This window comes from Sus scrofa, chromosome 18, assembly GCF_054392235.1.
Source record: "Sus scrofa isolate SSC_HxYL_T2T_F1_AM1 chromosome 18, Sscrofa_HxYL_maternal_Yorkshire_Landrace_v2.0, whole genome shotgun sequence".
Classification (NCBI taxonomy): Eukaryota; Metazoa; Chordata; class Mammalia; order Artiodactyla; family Suidae; genus Sus; species Sus scrofa.
The window spans coordinates 12364561-12383724 of record NC_139400.1 but is presented as its reverse complement, the minus strand read 5'-3'; the positions used below and the strand labels follow the sequence as shown (position 1 = coordinate 12383724).

Sequence of the window (19164 nt, the reverse complement as noted above, 5' to 3'; positions counted from 1 at the left end):
TTAGTTAAATATGATTAAGAACATGTGGCTAGTGGCTACCTGTTAGCCCCTCAGTTCTGGATTATAAATATGGTCCAACTAAAAATTTTCAGTTGGCTTCTATTTCCTAAAACAAGTGTCAATTCTAACATCAGTTTTTCTACTTAGCATTGTTTCTTGCTGTAACTCTCCAAACAAACCTTTCTATTTGCAAACCAAAGGAAAAAAAAAAAGCCACTCTTGGCCAGAGGCAGTGTATGTATATCTGGATTGAAGGCTGTCATTGATGGCTACAAATTCTTGCCTCTGGCTCCTGACTTTGGAGGGAGAAATTTCAGAATTTTTATTGTATGGATAGTGGATACAGGAGAAATATGATGAAAACACAACCACGAACTGCCTGTAAGCAAAATATCAGATGAATTCTATAAATACAAATTACTGTAAAGCCCACCAAAGATAAGATGTGAGAATGAGCCAACATAGATTTATTCTCATTTTAGCTGCGTGGTCTTTTTTTTTTTTTTAAACTATCTTAACTTTTTTTTTTTTTTTCTCCCTGGCCCCCTCCCTTAATGACCTGAACTTTAAAATCACTTCTAACTTTTTATTATAGAAAATTCTAGACTTTAAAGGAAAAAGAATAGTGAGTGAACTCTTGTGTGTCCATAACCCAACTTCAACCATTATTTCCTAAGGGCCAGTCTTGCTCCGTCTGTAAATGGACCTTCTTCTCCCCCACGCCTGTTATTTAGAAGCAAACCCCGCTCCTGTCTTGTTTTATCCTCTTTGTTTCACTCTGCGTCTCTCTAAAAGAGAAGGTCTTGGTGACTTGTTAAATACAAAAGCGTAAGCACCATATCACACTAAAAGAAAAAATGACCCCCAAACCGTAAGCAATAGTGTCTCCCGTTAATTATCCTATTAATCCTGTTCACAGCGGTAATTATCTTCTTAGTGTTTAAACTTCCACCTGTCCTGCACATGGCATTAATGGTTGGAAGGAGCCAGGCCATGGTCGCTATAGTTGCTTGTGTCCCTGTGGCATTGCTCGCGGGGCTCCTCTGTTCTCTTGATGTCCTGCCAGGTCCAGCTGGGTCTGGTAGTTTGATGGGATGGGAGGTGGTTTGGGGTTTGGGCGTGTTTGTCCTGGCACCTCATCGGAAGTGCCGTGCTCGTTCTCAAGGATGCAGTTCGAGCTGATTGTCTCTCCTGCGGTGCTGCCGCCCCGGGGTGATCGGTCCCTTAACTCGTCAGGGGCTGCAACGTGGTGATATTCCGATTCCATCAACCTTGGCCGTTCACAACCGGAATACCCCTTCCTATGAGATGGAACTTCCCCTTACCTGTGATTTGGTTACCCAGGTTCTATGGGAAAGAAGGGAAATTTTCTTGTTGCTTTCCTTTTCCTCTACCAGCTTTTAAATAATGTGCTGATGTATAAGCATCCTCTAAAGATCAGTGGAATTAGTTGTTTCATTTTGAAGTATCATCCTAAGTTCGTACACTGATACAGAACTCACGAATGAGCTTTGCTGATGCGCTCTTATTCTTGCTGATGCTCTAAACGGCTGGTCCTCAGCTGGTGGGCGCCTCTTGCAGTTGGTTTCTGAGTCATTTTGACTTAGTCCCGGTAGAGTTTGATAGCTTCGTTGCGCTCCAGCATAATTCCTGTCCCATTTACCGAAGGAATGCTGATTTCCTTTGGTGGGAAATAGTATTTCTAGACTAGTGTGGGTGTTAGGATCTATATTTTACGTTTTGTATTTATATTTTGAGACCACCATACGGATACTGTCTTAGGAACTACATGCTTGTGTGTTTTGCTTGTTTGTTTATTTTTACAGCTGCCCCTGTGGCATATGGAAGTTCTAAGGCTAAGAGTCAAGTCGGAGGTGTAGCTGCCAGCCTACACTACAGCCACAGCAACACCGGATCTGAGTTGCTTCTTCGACCTGCGTCATAGCTTGTGGCAACGCCAGATCCTTAGCCCACTGAGTGAGGCCAAGGACCGAACCTGCATCCTTGTGGATACTAGTCGTGTCCTTAACCCACCAAGTCACAGTGGAAACTCCACCTATGTGTTCCTTAGGAAATAGATGCTATGTGTTATCAGGACATACATATAAATACAAATAAATTATATCTGAGAAAAATAAAGCAAGCAATAAATAGAACAAAACATTGTTTCTATTAGCATTATTTAAAATGAAAGGATAATCATGAGAAAAATCAAATCTACTCTATTTATTATGTGCACTATTTGTTTCAATAATTAAAATCTATTTCTATGCGTCAATTCTTTGAGGTATTTATATAATCAAGGAGTAATGTACTCTACAAAACCAACAAATATTTGCAAATTATACTTGGCAATGAGAACTAAATTATCCCAATTTTTAAGAGATCTATTGTACCATAAAATGCCATACATTTTTAAAGATTTTCACCATGGGTAAGGCTTTTGAAAGCTAAAAAATGAATTACCATTGAGCAAAAATAAACAAAACATAAAGTTAACTGATATAGGATACACAGCATAAATGATGGGAATTTTATCTTATATTTGGAAGAGTGCATAAAATCATTCATTGCATGACTGCGTGTCTTTGTATCCCAAGTTTGGGAAACGAAATAAAAGAGCAGTCATCACCTGCCTTGTGCAGCTCCCCCATGCAACTGACTTCTGTCGCCTTAACCTCTTTAGCTTTGAGGACTTGCGAAGCGACATGGGACAATTAAGTTAACGATATATTGTAAAGGCAGAGCACTGGATACTTGGCCTGTGCAACATCACTGGCCGGGCTGATGCTATGGGGGACGTTCCCTGGGAAATCTTTTCCTAGGACCTCACCCCCCGCGTTCTTGGAGTCCCCGCGGAGCATGGCTTTTCAGTTCTACCTGCTGGCGGTCGCAGCGTTCAAACACACTCCCCCTGTGCCATTGCCTTGCACTGCGCCAAGGGCATAAAGGAGCTAAAACAGAGTCTCACCAAGAGGCACAGAAGGGGTCATTTGAGAAAACCACCATGTCCACCCCTCCTTCCTTGGGCGTCCCCTCCGAGCCCCTGCCTCGGGGCTCAGAGCTCTCCCTCCTGGACCAAGTGTTCTGCCCGCTGTTCCACACGTGGGTTGGCGATTTGCTGAGTCAGACTAAGGATAGGATGAATTTGTTAAATGCATCGCACGTTTTGTTTAGCCTTTACTTTTTCAACATTAAAGGGTAGCTGATGTACAGGGCCGTGGCAATTTCCGCTATACCGCATAGTGACCCAGTCACGCGTCTGTGTGACTCTAGCATCGACTTTCCCATCTGTCTTCATGCTGAGAGTTGGAAAACCCACAAGCTGTGGCCTCTCCCCTTAAGAGTCCTGACTCCAGTGGGAGGGACGGAGAGTTGTAAGCAACGCACTGGGAGGAGCAGAAAACTTGACGAAGGGCATGTGGGGCGTTGGCAGAGAAGGATTAATTTGGCCTGGATTAATTCTGCCTGGCGAAGCCCAGAAAAACTTCCCAAAGGCGAGACTTTTCTGCTGAGCCCAGGAAGCTTGTACCTGGCGGCAGCACAGAGGGCAGGGAGGCAGGCGGTGCGCGGGGCCTCAGAGGGTGCAGGGATGCTGCCTGGGGGTGGTGGCAGTTCAGGGGGGAAGAGAAAGCCAGGCCAGAGCGGGAAGGACTTCGAATCAGACTGAGGAGTTTGGGCAAGGAGCCAGGGAAAAAAATCTTGAGAAAAGCAGGGTGGCCTTGTCTGCGTAGAGAACAGAAGAAAAGTCCCACTGGGAGGCTCTGGGTGGGGGGCGGTGTGTGCTGAGGGTGGTGACTGTCCAGCCCGGGGCGGGAACACTGGGAGTGAAGAGCGAGGGGGAACCCAGAGGTCATCAAGAGGAAGGATGAGCAAGCTCGGGATGGAACATGGGCAGTGAGGGACCCGAGCTGCTGCAGTCGGGTTCTTAACCCCCTTTGCCACAGCAGGAACTCCCAAAGATCACCTTTTTAAAGCATGATTTAAATATGCTAGAGAAAATGTAATTTTAAAAAGTTGCAAATCTCCAGGGAGGTAGGAAAATTCTACCCTTGCACTAATTTTTTTTTTTTTCTTTTTCTAGGGCCGCTCCCGCGGCGTATGGAGGTTCTCAGGCTAGGGGTTGAATCGGAGCTGTAGCCGCTGGCCTACACTACAGGATCCGAGTCGCGTCTGTGACCTACGCCACAGCTCACGGCAATGCTGGATCCTTGACCCACTCATCGAGGCCAGGGATTGAACCCACAACCTCATGGGTTCGTTAACCACTGAGCCACGACGGGAACGCCTGCCATTGCACTAATCTAATTGTAGTCACACTGCTGAAGACCAAAGACAACAAACAGATCTTGAAAAGCAGCAAAAGGAAATGATGTGCAGGGAAATCATTCAGTTAATAGCCGACCTCTTGGGAGTTCCCATTGTGGCTCAGCTGTAAATGAACCTGACTGGGCATCCATGAGGTCGCAGGTTCGATCCCTGTCCTCGGTTAGTGGGTTGAGGATCTGGTGTTGCTACAGCTCTGATTCAACCTCTAGCCTGGAAACCTCCATATGCTGAGGGTGTGGCCCTAAAAAGGAAAAAAAACAAAGCCAACTGCTCATTAAAAACCATGGTAACCAGAAGAGGGTGGAATAGAATTTCAAAGTGCTAAAAGAAAAAAAAAAATAAAGGTTCACCTAGGCGTCTACATTAGGAGAATATATCCCAGGAATGAAAATTAAACAAAACGACTTTCAGATAAAAAGCCAAGTTAAAAGAATTGATTGCCAACAGATCCATATAATCAGAAATCCTGAAGAAAGTTCTTTAAGAAGTTGGAAAATGATATCTGATGGAAACTCATATTTTTGACAAAGCATTAAAAGCCTCAGAAGTGGTAAATCGTGTGTAAATGCAAAGGACAATTTTTTCATTTTGACTTTTTCTTCTTAATTTCTTTATATAAACAATAATTATAACGCTGCCTGGTGGAAAACGTGAATTATGTCAGTGTAACATGCCTAACAGTTACCTCGGCGCGGGGCTGGGCATGGGCCTGAAAATCTGTCAGATTTCAGGAGAAATGGTATGTTATTAACCTTCGTAGATGCTGAAAATTGGAGTACCTACTATAATCTCTAGGACAGCCACTGAAAAAGGGCAGAGAAATGCAGTTTAAAATAGAGAATTAAACATTGTGAAAACTAGGAGTTCCTGTCATAGCTCAGCGGAAAGGAATCTGACCGGCATCCCTGAGGATGCAGGTTCCATCCCTGACCTCGCTCAGTGGGTTAAGGATCCGGCATTGCCGTGAGCTGGGGTGTAGGTTACAGACACGACTCGGATCTGGTGTTGTTGCTGTGGCTGTGGCGTAGGCTGGTAGCTACAGCTACCGATTGGACCCCTAGCCTGGGAACCTCCATTTGCTGCAGGTGCAGCCCTAAAAAGACAAAAAAAAAAAAAAAAAGAAATTGTGAAAAATATTCCAACAATAAACTGAAAATCAGGAAACAGGAAAGAGGGAAATAAGAAATAGAGCACAAAAATAAAAAACAAGCACCCCCACGACCACCACCAAAATGGTAGGAGTTCCTGCTGCAACGAAGCAGGGGTTAAGGATCTAGCATGACCTCTGTGAGGCTTGGATTCAGTCCCTGGCCTGGGAACTTCCATATGCCCTCGGTGCTGCTGAAAAAGAAAAAAAAGATTATGGACCAAATTCAGCCATGTCAGTAATTCCCTTAAATGTACATGTGGTACATTTACCAGGATAAGACCGTATTTTGGATCACAGAAACGTCTTAATGAGTATTAAAAGACTGAAGTCATGTACAGAGCATCCTGTGATCAAATGAATTTAAACTAAAACACCATAGAAATAAGAGGACTAGACTAACTTTACATATTTGGAAATTAAACAACGGTCCTAAATATTCATTGGTCCACGCAGACTTTGCAGGGAAAATTAGAATTAATTTGAACTGAATAATACCGTAATTCAGCCTATCAAAATTCATGAGATGTAGAATGCCATGCACCGAGGGGAATTTTTAGCTTTAATAGTCTTACGAAAAAGATGGAAAATCAGGAGTTCCCTGGTAGCTTAGCACATAACAGCTTGGCATTGTCATTGCTGTGGCGAGGGTTCAGTTCCTGGGCCAGGAACTTTTGCGTGCCGTGGGCACAGCCGGAAAAAAAAAAAATGATAGAAAATTAAATAGAAGATCTAAGCTTCCACCTTAATAGACCAGAAAAAGATGAGGAAATTGGAGGCAAAGCAAGTAGAAGAGAGGAATAAAAAAAGAAAAGAATGTAATTCTGTGAAGTAGAATAAAGAAAATATAGAAATGATGACATGTGGGAATTAATCCAGTCTACACGGCGGTTTTCATCATCAACTGATTGCAGTGTGAAATGCCCTGTACCTTCAGACAGGCTCTGTGTTACACCCTTCACTCAGAATGAGAGTTCTATGTCTTCTTCCCACTGTATGCCCTGCCTCCCCACCTTCCACGTTCATTCATGGTATGTGTACACCACGTGCGTGCACACACACACACACATACACCCCTCTACGTGCATACTATTCAGTCAAAGTGCCCTATTTATCTTCTAAGGGGATATTTGAAATCTCAGCGGATTCTACAAAGGACCGGTGTAGGATTTAACATACAGATTCAAAGATATTCATGACAGCAAAACCACCAGTTTCTCTGAGAGTAGCAAGGGCATCTGTGGACAAAATGAAAATAATTTTGCAGGGTATGGATGCAGGCTGAGGCACATCTACTTATGCAGATTTCACCCCCAAGTTCAGATACAGGACATCATTCCCTTCAGTACCAACTGTCTTCCACCCCTTATGGTTGCTGTCTGTGTCCCACCCAAGAAAATTCTAGAATATTCTTAAGATTTTCTGTGTGTATGTGTTTGTGTTTTACATGTCAGTGTGGAGAGTGGGAGACGTGATGCAGGGAGAGGTTTCATAGGAGCTTCTGTTGAAGGAAGATGAATATATTTCACCATAGTGAAAGGACTCATTGAGAAAACACGGGATGTATTTTGGTGGGAACCTGTCAATTCGTTGCACGGAAGTGTCTGTCCAGAGCTAGTGAGGTCCTTGATGTCTCGTGTTTCTTTTTTATTTCCTCTCTTGTAGATAAAGAATTCATCTACAGAGAGCAGAAAGGAAGTGTGATCCTGCGAAATGTTGAAACAAATACTTCTACGGTGCTCATAGAAGGCAAAAAAATTGTAAGTACGCCCTTCCACGGCCAAGATAAGTTGGGTTTTCCCTCCGCCAAGTCAATAAAGCAGAAAATGACTTTCGGTTTCAACTTTCAGGGTAGCCAGGCAGAAGCAATCAACTTGTAATACTACAGGCTGAGCAGCCAAAGATAATGTGAAATGGAAACCACACTCATCTAATAAGTTGAAAGCACACTTTCTTTGCATACCCGGGAAATTGCTCTGCAGGTGTTGGGAACAAGTGTTGCATTTCATATGTAATTGAAAGCTAAGTCCCAAGGCTTTGCACATTTACTGAACAATGGCAGTAATGCAGAGAATACTTCAGGGGGACTCGATCTCATTTTTTTTACAGATGCGTCTTCTTAGGCACAGGGCATATTCATTTAGGGGCTGACTGTACTTAGGCTCATGACCTTAAGTGATGTTTAGGCTTTAGAACAAGTCCTGAATCGATACAAATGCCCCTGCTACACCATCGGGGAAAACCAGTTTTCCCAAAGATAGTGACATCAAGATTTGGAGTTCATGTCCAATTAATGATATTTATTAAAGAGTAGAGTGAACTTATGTCCCAGAAATCCACTTAAAGACAATCGCCTTTTTTTCCCCCATATGTTCATGCTCCTTCTTAAAAGGACTACATCTTCAGCTTTAGGGAGTTGATCATTTTCTTGGCCAATACATCCAGGAACTCTCAGGAAGAAACCAAAGCCAAGTCTGTGTTAAAAGCAAGCATTGAAACAGGTCACAGATCCTGAATCAGAACAATGATTACAAGCTCCTGGTATGACTCAGAAACACAGGCATCCTAGAATCCTGTGGTCTGGAGATTAGAGGCCATAGACAAAAATTAGCTGCCCGGTTTTCCAGGTAAGGATCACGGAGCCGAGTTAGCGAGCGGGCTTCTCGGAGACCCCTGGGTGAGGGGAGGTCCCCGGAGACTCCGTCACAGAGAGCATGAAAGGATGATTCCACGTTTGCAGCGCCCATGCCCCCGCCCCGTGCAAATACTGCCCTATCTTCTCAGAAGCAGGACACACGCTGTTTAAATACTCTGCCTGCCTTTCTTTCGGGTGCAGCAATACCTTTTTCTTTAGAGATAAACACGTCATTGAGCTTTCGTGTGGGATGGATTCTGCCCTGGACAGAGACTGTTTGCTGGTGGAAAGAAGGCCTGGCAAGATGGTAGGATGGTGTCGTTCCCAAAACAACAGATTGAATGAATTACATAATATTCTCCAAAGCGGGACCCGACCTGGAAAGAACGAAGGGTCCCGTGGTTTTGCATTTAAAAAAGATCTTTGGTAGAAGGACTCCCGTAGGAAAATCTGGTTCAGCCCACTTAAAATTAGTGATGCTGCAGAAATGGTTCTCTAATATTAATCGAGAGGGGGGCACGGTCAGACCGTGGGCAGGGTACGTCCCTTTTAAATTCAGAATGTTATCAATACCTCCTATGAGGACGTCCGTTTAGGGAACGCAGGGTGCTGTCCGCACGGCTGCACTTAGTAAGGAAATGCAAGGCTGGGAGCTGCCTGCTCACTCCAGTCAATAGCCTGTGACAGGTTGTGTGTTTCAACTCAAGTTCTTCTAGCTAAGTAACAGGGTGACTTCAGACACGTCCTTAGGTGGAGAAAAAAAGGAAGCGCTCATCTTGGAAGCTGGAAGACTCATTCCAGGTAATGACATGTCTTCTTAAACTCTCATGTCTTTACTCACGTCGTGAACCTTTGTTGGACACCAAAGGTGTCCAACAAAATATTTGGACAAAATATTTTTTCTTTCAAAATATTACTGCTCCTGATTGATGCTCTTCACGACTGTGCCGGTTCATCTTGTCTCAAAGCGACATCTAAAGGCTCCTATGAGACAAAGGAAAGAGAGGAAGTCCTTTAGGGCTTGCGCCAGCACTTAGAACACAAATACTCCGGATTCAGGTTAAACTTCTTATACGTCAGGGACTCCATCTCCAAGGTAAAGATGGTGTTCCTCTGGCGCCTGGAACCGTCCAGCCACCGGACGTCCGGCTCCCCTCTGTGTTTTCTCCAGCAAGCATTAAGAAAGGGAAGCACGGAGTTCCCGTCGTGGCGCAGCGGTTAACGAATCCGACTAGGAACCATGAGGTTGCGGGTTCGGTCCCTGCCCTTGCTCAGTGGGTTAAGGATCCGGCGTTGCCGTGAGCTGTGGTGTAGGTCGCAGACGCGGCTCGGATCCCGCGTTGCTGTGGCTCTGGCGTAGGCCGGTGTCAACAGCTCCGATTCGACCCCTAGCCTGGGAACCTCCATATGCCGCGGGAGCAGCCCAAGAAATAGCAACAACAACAAAAGACAAAAAGAAAAAGAAAAAAGAAAGGGAAGCACGATGTTCTGAAGGTCCAGGGTCAGGGGAGCCTCTGCTGGGGGGTAGGAGTGGGAGGATGAGTGGGCTGGAGAGAGCAGAGGCTCGGGGCAGGGTTCTGCCCTGTTCCCCTCCTAACGGTGGCTCACCAGGAGGTCTCTCCTGACTTGAAACCTTGAGGTTGTCTCAGCAAAAGTCAAGCTGAAGGCAAGAGCAAGAATACCCTCGCTGCAACTATACTCTTTCGATAAGGATTCTCTTTCTGCCAGGATAAGAAAGACTAAGAGCCTTATTGCTGATACAGAAGAAGTTTTAATGGTCTGGATCCAAAGAGCTACAGCCTTCCCTGAAGCCACAGCCTCATCCAGAGAAAGGTCCTACTTCTTTTCAGTTCTAGGTAGGCTGAGAGAGGGGAGGAAGCTGCAGAAAAGGGTGACGCCAGCACAGGTTAGTCATGAGTTTTAAGGAGAGAAGCCTTCTCGATAACATAAAAGTGTCAGATGGGGAGACCTGTTGTGGCTCAGTGGTAGCGAATCTGGCTAGCGTCCATGAGGATGTGGGTTTGATCCCTGGCCTCGCTCAGTGGGTCAGGAATCTGGCATTGCTCTGAGCTGTGGTGTAGGCTGGCAGCTGCAGCTCCGGCTCGATCCCTAGCCTGGGAGCTTCCATATGCCGCAGGTGTGGCCCTAAAAAGAAAAAAAGCAACAACAACCAAAAAAAGTGCAAAAGCAGCAGCAGGTGCTGACATGGAAGCTGCAACAAGTCATCCAGAAGCTCCAGCTCAGATCATTAATGAAAGTGGCTACACCTAACAACGTATTTTCAGTGTAGACAAAACAGCCTTCTCAGAGTTCCTGCTGTGGTGCCGTGGGTTAAGAATCTGACTGCAGCAGCTTGGGTTGCTGCTGAGGCTCAGGTTGGATTCCTGGCCCAGCATAGGTCCCATCTGTGGCTCAGATTCAGTCCCTGGTCTGGGAGCTTCCATGTGCCGTGCATGCGGCCAAAAGACAAACAAAGAAAAAACAAACAGCCTTCCATTGCAAGAAGAAGATGCCATCTAGGACTTTCATAGCTGGAGAGGAAAAGTCCCTGCCTGTCTTCAAAGCTTCCAAGTTCAGGCTGACCCTTGTTACTGGGCTAATGCAGCCAGTGATGTTCAGTTGAAGCCCGTGCTTATTAACCTTCCTGAAAATCTTAGGGCCCTTAAGAATTATGCTGAATCCATGCCACCCAAACTCTATAAATGGAGCAACAAAGCCTAGGTGACAGCACACCTGTTTACAGCATTGTTTATGGAGTATTTTAAGCCCATAAACCTACAGCTGACCTACTGACCTACTGCTCAAAAAAAAAAAAAATTCTTTCAAAATATTACTGTTCATTGACCTCCACCTGCCAGGCCATTGATCCAGCAGCACCTGGTCACCCAAGAGGTGGACGATGAGAGGTATGTTGTTTTTATGTCTGGAGAACACATCCCTTCTGCAACCCGTGGATTAAGGGATAATTTTGACTTTCAAGTTGTATTATCGAGGAAATACATTTCATCAGGCTCTAGCTGCCATAAACAGATTCCTTTGACGGATCTGGGCAAAGTTCATTGGAAACCCTTTGGAAAAGATTCGCCATTCTAGATGCCACTAAGAATATTTGTGACTCATGGGAAGAGGTCAAAATGTCGACGAGGACGGGAGTTTGGAAGACGTCGATTCCAACCCTCGTGGATGACTCTGAGTGGAGGACGTCCCTGCCAGTGTGGTGGAAACAGCGAGAGAACTAGAATTAGAAGTGGAGCCTGAACAGGGGCTCAGTGCTGCCACCTATGGATAAATCTTAACCCATGAAGAGTTGCTACTTAGGGACGAGCCAAGGCAGTGGTTTCTGGAGACGGAATCCACTCCTGGGGAAGATGCTCTGGCGATTGTTGAAATGACAACAGAGGATTTAGAAGATCGCATAAACTTCCTGAAAAAGCAGTGGGAGGGTTGGAGAAGACTGAAATTTTGAACAAAGTTCTGTTGGGATCAAATGCTATCCAACAGCCCTGTATGCTACGAGTCAATCCAGAGGGCAACCTTCATTGTTGTCTTATTTTAAGAAATTGCCACAGCCACCCTGCCTTCAGCAACCACTACCTGGATGAGTCAACAGCCATCAGCATGGAGGCAGGACCTTCCAACAGAAAAAAGATGCTGACTCACTGAAGGCTCAGAGGATGCTTAGCATTTTTTTTTTAACGACAAAGTATTGTTTAGTTAAGGTACATACATTGTTTTTTAGATATAGTGCTGTTGCACAATTAATAGACTATAGGAGAGTGTAGTCTATTGCATATAACTGAAATATAACTTTAAGATGAGCCAGGAAACCAAAATATTGGTGTGACTCACTTCATTGCAAAATTTGCCTTATGGTGGTAGGTCTGGAACCAAACCCACATCTTCAAGGTCTGCCTGTATTTGCTCTCCCAGGAATTTCAGAATACCTTTAAAATAGTTTAAATATTAAGTTTAATGTACTCTGTATGCTCCTCTAAGACTTTTTTTGTCAACAAATCAACACATTATCAAAAGACCGTTGTTATATTATGTATCAAAATGAAACACTCTAAATATATGTCATGGCCCAAACTGGGTCTGTATTTTTTTTTTTTTTCATTTACCCAATGATGGGTTTTTAGATATTTGGACATGGCTTCCTGGTTCCTGAAGAATCTCATGAATCTTCTCTACCAAGTAGAACACTGATTTCTTCCTTCTCTCTGTCTCTGTCTCTGTCTCTCTCTCTGTATTTCTGTCTCTCTCTTCGGTTGAAGTGCATTTTAAATGGACTTCATACATTTTACTGAGCTTAATGGCCTGGATTTCATGGTAATTCTGTAATTCTAATGGAAACTTAGCACCATCTTCCCAATTCTTCTACAACGTAATAGACTACAAATGCTCTGAAGGATGCCGTGTTAGCTTTTGCTTGTGATTTAGGCCTTTAAATCTGGAATCATCTTTGCAGATTATGTCATTCAAACCCTTCTTGTCTTACATGAGGAAACCAGGACGGTCCATAAACACCTGTGCCTTGACCTCCACCTGCCAGGCCACTGATCCAGCAGCCCCTTCAGCCTAACAACCCACTGCGTTCCTGGGTGACACTCATCCAGTCCTTCATCCTATTTTTAAACTGTCCCATGAGGAATTGTCCTGTGGAACAGCGGGTTAAGGGTCTGGTGATGTCCCTGCAGTGACTTGGGTCACCGCTGTGGTGCCGGTTTGATCCCTGGCCCAGAAACTTTCACATGCCAAGGGCGTGGCCATAAAAGTAAATAAATAAATTGTTCTAGGCACGTGGAAAAGCTCCTTGGCATTTTGACTCATTCCAAGGAATTTTTCATATGTAAGTAACCTAAAAAGTGTTTTTAAATAGTGAAAATACCTGAAACTAAAGAAGTGAGATAAGTAAATAAAAATAAATAAAGTACGATGTAGCTGGACTCCCCACCATGGTGCAGTGGCTCAGGTTGCTGCAGAGACATGGGTTCAATCCCCAGCCTGGCCCATTGGGTTAAAGGATCCGGGATTGCCGCAAGGTCACAGCTGTGGCTCAGATTCAATTCCCGGCCCAGGAACTTAACATATGCCACAGGTGCGGCCATAAAATTAAAAATATATATATGATGTATTTAAAATAACGTTAAAATAATATGATTGCCTATGTGAAAAACATTTATGATATTATACTCAGTAAACACAGAAGATAACAATATTATACATTCCAATTGACAACTATCAACATCATCTATGTGCATTAAAAAGGCCCAGAAGTGAGGAGTTCCCGTCATGGCGCAGTGGTTAACGAATCCGACTAGGAACCATGAGGTTGAGGGTTCCATCCCTGGCCTTGCTCAGTGGGTTAAGGATCTGGCGTTGCCATGAGCTGTGGTGTAGGTCGCAGATGCAGCTTGGATCCCGCTCTACTGTGGCTGTGGTGTAGGCCGGCGGCCGTAGCTCTGATTTGACCCCTAGCCTGGGAACCTCCATATGTCATGGGAAGCAGCCCTAGAAAAAGGGAAAAAGCCAAAAAGCCCAAAAAAAAAAAAAAAAGGCCCAGAAATGAACTTTGAACTCTGACAGTAGCTCCTCTCATTGGGTGGTGAAATTTCGTATTTTATTTTCCAGTGTAACGATTTCCATTTTTTTTATCGCCACACCCACAGCATATGGATGTTCCCAGACTAGGGGTCGAATCAGCTACAGCCGCCAGCCTACGCCACAGCTCACAGGAATGCCGGATCCTTAACCCACTGAGCGAGGCCAGGGATCGAACCTGCATCCTCAAGGGTACTAGTCAGATTTGTTTCTGCTGAGCCATGACAGGAACTCTGCCATTTCTATAATTGCTGTTTCAATGCCATTTTCTCAGCAATTTTAATCCAATTTTGAAAAACTTTAGCCTCACATTTCAAAGACACTAATTAGACTTCTTGGAGTTCACTTTTGGCACAGTGGGTTAAGGATCTGGCATTGTCACTGCTGCAGCCTGGGTCACTGCTATGGCGTGGGTTCAATCCCTGGCCCAGGGAATTTCCATGTTTTGAGCAAAGCCAAAAGCAAACAAACAAACAAAAAATCAAAGAGGGAGTTCCTGTTGTGATGCATCCGAAACTAACCTGATGAGTATCCATGAGGACGAGGGTTCCATCCCTGGCTTAACTCAATGGGTTACGGATCCGTGTTGCCTGAGCTGTGGTGTGGATTGTAGACGCGGCTCGGATCTGGTGTTGCTGTGGCTGTGGTGTAGGCCAGGAGCTGTAGCTCCGATTCTACCCCTAGCCTGGGAACCTCCATATACTATGGGTGTGGCCCTAAAAAGACAAAAAAAAAAAAAAATCAGAGACATTAGACTTCATCCATTGATGTAAGAACATAGACGGTTCCTGGTAATACTTGGAAGGGAAAACAAGTAAATTTTTAAAAAAGCTTCCTGTTTTTATGCTTATATCAGGTTTTCTCACTTTTTATGTCTTTACGTGTTTAATGACTAATATGCTTGTTTTAATTACTTATTTAGATCACTAAATTAACATTTATATAAAAGACTTTTTGCTGCATTTATTTTTTATTTTTTGTCTTTTTGCCATTTCTTAGGCCGCTCCCGTGGCATATGGAGGTTCCGAGGCTAGGGGTCGAATCGGAGCTGTAGCCACTGGCCTACGCCAGAGCCACAGCAACACGGGATCCGAGCCGCATCTGCAACCTCCACCACAGCTCACGGCAAGGCTGGATCCTTAACCCATTGAGTGAGGCCAGGGATGGAACCCACAACCTCATGGTTCCTAGTCGGATTCGTGAACCACTGGGCCACGACGGGAACTCCTGCTGCATTTATTTCTGTCTTTGATGTTATATAATCATTAGACTGTGGGATTTGAGATTTTATCTCACTCTCTAAAAATTAATGAATTCTGACTCCTCACAGAGAGGGACATAATTACAAGTATGATTAGAGCTGTGCCAGAATCCAGGAAGTGACAGAGCAACTCCAGAACAGGGTCGAGAAGGAAGATACGCAATAGAATGGGAAACCGCTTATTTTTTTCACTCCATCCAGTAGATTTTACTTTGACCTGGTAAATTTTCACTTTGTCCTATTGCATTTATGTCCATCGGTGTTTCACATGCATCTTCTCACATCTGGGGGCGGGGGGGGCACTTCCCATCTCTTCTCCCCAGAGCCCAGTGCGTGATGACTGGGGACCCAGGGCTCCCAGAGATGCCCCTGGCCTCCTAGCCTCTGCCTCCTCTCCCATTCCCGCCACCATCCTTCCTTGCACTGAACACCAATGCCACCAGACTCACGGCTAGACCAGCATCTGTGATGAGGCAGGTGTGCCCAGTGGGCGTTTCCACCCAAGGCGACTGCACTTGGCGTCCAAGTCAGAGCCGTGAAGGAGCCGTAACTTTGGCTTTGTCTAGTGGAGACGGTAAACACTGGCACCCACAGTGCCCATTGAGCTGTTTGGCCCACAGAGTAGTTTTTTACCAACTCAAAATCCAGATTTCTGGCTTTCCTTGCAAAATAGGAAGACCTGGTGGCAGCAAGACCTCATTTCCTCCCAGAGAGCAAGTCCGGCTGGTGGAGCAGGCAGCAGCCAGCCACCCCCACAGGCACCACAAGCACTGGCCTCTACCCAGGCTGGCCTCAGGGTTTCAAACCTCCTTGGTCCAGAACCAGAAGGATGGCTTGAAAAGTCAGTGTCTTTTGCAAGAATATTGCAGAAAGCTGTGAAGTCTCTGTATCCTGTATGTATTTCTATCCGTTATCTGTCCCTCTGTGTTTTTTTTTTCCTTTTCCCCTTGGGTCTCGGATGATATCTTTCATTTTATTCCTGATTTTCTTTCTTTTACTCCCCCACCACCTCCCTTTTCTTTGTCTGCTTCTTGTATGACAGGATAGAACAAAAAAACGGAAGTAGCTTTTATTTATTTTATTTCTAATGTTCATCTCATAGCCCAGTCTATATTGTTTTTTACTTTTTAATTAGATGAATAGAATAGTTTATACTTGTGTCTTGAAAAGACCTAAAAAGGAATAAAGTAGCAGCTGCGTCTTTCTGGCCCCAAACCTGCAATTCTCTGTAGGTTGGGGGTGGGCTGATGGCATTCTGCCCTCACACCTGCACCCTACTGTCTGACATTCAGAAAGAAGCTCCTCTGAACAGAACCCTGGGCTGCACGAGGTGGGTGGGTGGGTGCGTACAGAATTAGAATGACACGGTGTTTACTCCTGGGAAGCTTTCAGCCCAGATCTAAAAGAAGGAACCATTTGAAGGAAATATATTCTGAATTGAGGTACCATATGGGGTGAGAACAAGGTGAGGAAGGAGAGAAGGGTCTTGGCGTTGAAAGTTGATAAAAGATTGACGAGCTGGAGGAAGACTGCCATCTCCAAACAAGGGGAAAGGGCATCCCTGGCAGCGTGAACAGGTGGAGTAAAGCGGGTTTGTGGACGGACCGTGGGCAGGTTCTCTTACTGGGGTAGCTTGTCTGGGTGAGAGGGGCTCAGAAGGCTGTAGCTTAAAGACGCAGGAAAAAGAGCAAGTCACCAAGAACTTCGTGGTCTACGCAGCGGTCTCGTCTTTACTCCATAGGAAATTGGAAAGAATAAGACTCTTGAGGCTGAGTGGGTGACTTAGGAAAATAACTCTAGGCCAGTATGAAAGTGGATTTGGAGAAGAGAAAAATTATGGGCAAGGAGCTGCCTCAGGTCTAGGGGCTGCTTCAGGTCCAGGTGAAGAGGGATGCGGTCCTAAATGAAGGCAGGAAGATGGGAAGGAGAATGGGCTTCGGGCACATGGGGGAGGCACATGGAGAACAGGTGGGACTGAAACAGCGGTCTTGCTGTCGAGGGGCTTTTTTGAGCCTTGTGGGTGAGAAGAGTGACCAACTTGGAGACCGGAAGCCAGGCGAAGTAAGGCGTTGTTGAGTAGACAGCCAGGGGTACTTTGAGGAAGAGGATGCTGCAGTGTTTACACAGAATGAAGCAATTCATAATTGACATTTGCGTGCTTACAGTGGGACCACAATTATCCTAAGCTCTGTGCATGTTATCCTCTTTTAATTGAAATCCCTAGCCATCCTGTGACTACTCGTTTGATAGAAGAGAAAGCTGAAGTTTACGGAGATTAAAAATAACTTTTTCTGAATAACATAGCTGGTAGCTAAGAGTGCTGAGGACTGCACTCATCTTTGTCTGATTCCAAACGAAATTATTTCTAAATGGCATAAAGGGCCCAGCTCAGCCTTTGTGCCTACAGTTGTCCAGAGGGGACCAAGTCCAGCATTGAAGGGTGCCCAGCTTCAAAGGGTGTTCGCACCTGGAGGTCACTGCATATTGCCTAAAATAAAGATCAGAGGTGCAAAACAGTGAGTGAGGTTAGCCTAACACACACACACACACACACACACACACACACACACACACTCATGCCCCTCAGTGCATGGAATGATCTGTTTTCATGGTTAGAGAGAACTCGGTTTGTGAAGCCACCTGGGGAATTTTCTCAGTGGTAGACCCTTCATGAAGGTCCTTCACCGTGTTCTGCAGTGGCTGCATTTTCAAGTCTTCTCTGGCTCTTGCAAGCAGTGCTAAGAGTGGCACCTCAGTCTGTCTGATTCCGAATGAGATGATTTTTAGGGGAATTTGGGGGCAGGTGCAGGTTGTACCTCCTAGTCCATGGGGTCCCTTCTTCCTCACGGACTAGGGAGGGTGAGATCACAATCCCCATTTATTTTGTTTGCAGAGTCGCACAGGGTACCTCTCATGATTCATTCACGCTTGCCAGTGTTTGGCTTTTGTTTTATCGTTACTAATCTTGTGTATGTAGTTCTTTATTTTTTCCTTTGTGAGATTGTTTTCACAAAACAGCCTCTGGATAGATTGGTATTTTCTACTCTTCATTTCCTTCTATTACTGGGTCATTTGGGGCCCGCTATCATTTTGTATCTCTCTCTCCCACCGATGGCCACCTTTCCTTCTCTACATTCATCATCATGTCCATATTTATCTAGTACAAGAAAATAAGACACAACCCTTTAGATATGCATCTCACCAGAAACATGCCTAGAGAGCTGTATATATGGGATCGTCATATATGTGGACCAGTATTTTTTAAAGTCAGAATAATGTTATGAAAAAAATTGTGTTATTGATAACTAAAGAGCCCCCAATAATGCCACATGTAAACTATACACCAATATCACTAGTGGGTATAAATGCAAAAATCACACATAACATATTGGCAAGTAGAGTTCAGTCATGTATCAAAAGCATAACGTGCTCTGAACAAGGAAGGTGTGTCATCATGACAACAGTTTTCAAATATCAAGAAATCCACCAAAAAAATCCATTCCAGCTGCAAAATAACAGAAAAATACTTAGGATTCTATCACAGGGTGCTGAAAGGGCATCTGATAAAGTTTATCAACCACTGCTAATAAAAATCCCAGGTACGATAAGGATAAAAACTGTTTAAATATGACAAAGAGTATTTACAGTGAATCAACTAGCAGTGAAAACCATTCTAAATGGCAAACAGTAAAACCGTTTTCGTTATAGTGAGGAAGGAATACCCAACAGTACCATTAATATTTAATGTGTTCTTGTAGATCATGGGAAATATGGTGTAAAGAGCAAACCACATCATTGGAATCGGAACGAGTAAAAAAGTTGTATCTGTTGTTCTGATAACATAATTCTCTTGGAAAACCTAAAAGACAATAGTTAAAAAAAAAAACTACTGTAATTAATAAGAAAATGTATTCCTGTGGCTGAACACAAAAATACGGAAATAAATCAGTACCTCTCTCTTCATTAACGTAAGTACCTAAAAGTGTAAATGGAGAAAATATTCCATTCACAACAAGAACAAAAACTATAAAAAGACCTCGAATCAATAGAAGAATTGCAAATAGAATAAAGCAAACTATAAAATCTTGTTGAAGATTTGAAAAAAAAAATTAGCTATAGTGTAATCTTAGGTGACCATACAATATTTAAAATGTTCCCTCTCTTAAAACTGGTACCAAACTTTAGCATAAT

At 44.3% G+C, this 19164-nt stretch overlaps 1 protein-coding gene across 8 annotated transcripts in view; it reads left to right on the top strand.

The window, feature by feature from the left end:
* DPP6 (dipeptidyl peptidase like 6) overlaps nt 1-19164 on the top strand; it is a 1001611-nt gene that overhangs the window by 705959 nt on the left and 276488 nt on the right. For 7 of the 8 annotated variants that reach the window (XM_085005071.1, XM_085005073.1, XM_021079151.2 and 4 more), the window contains exon 4: nt 7142-7236. In XM_085005071.1, the coding sequence (XP_084861197.1) occupies nt 7142-7236 (95 nt within the window). Of the gene's footprint in view, nt 1-7094; nt 7237-19164 lie in introns of all 8 variants that reach the window. The other variant, XM_085005075.1, reaches the window with a different exon arrangement.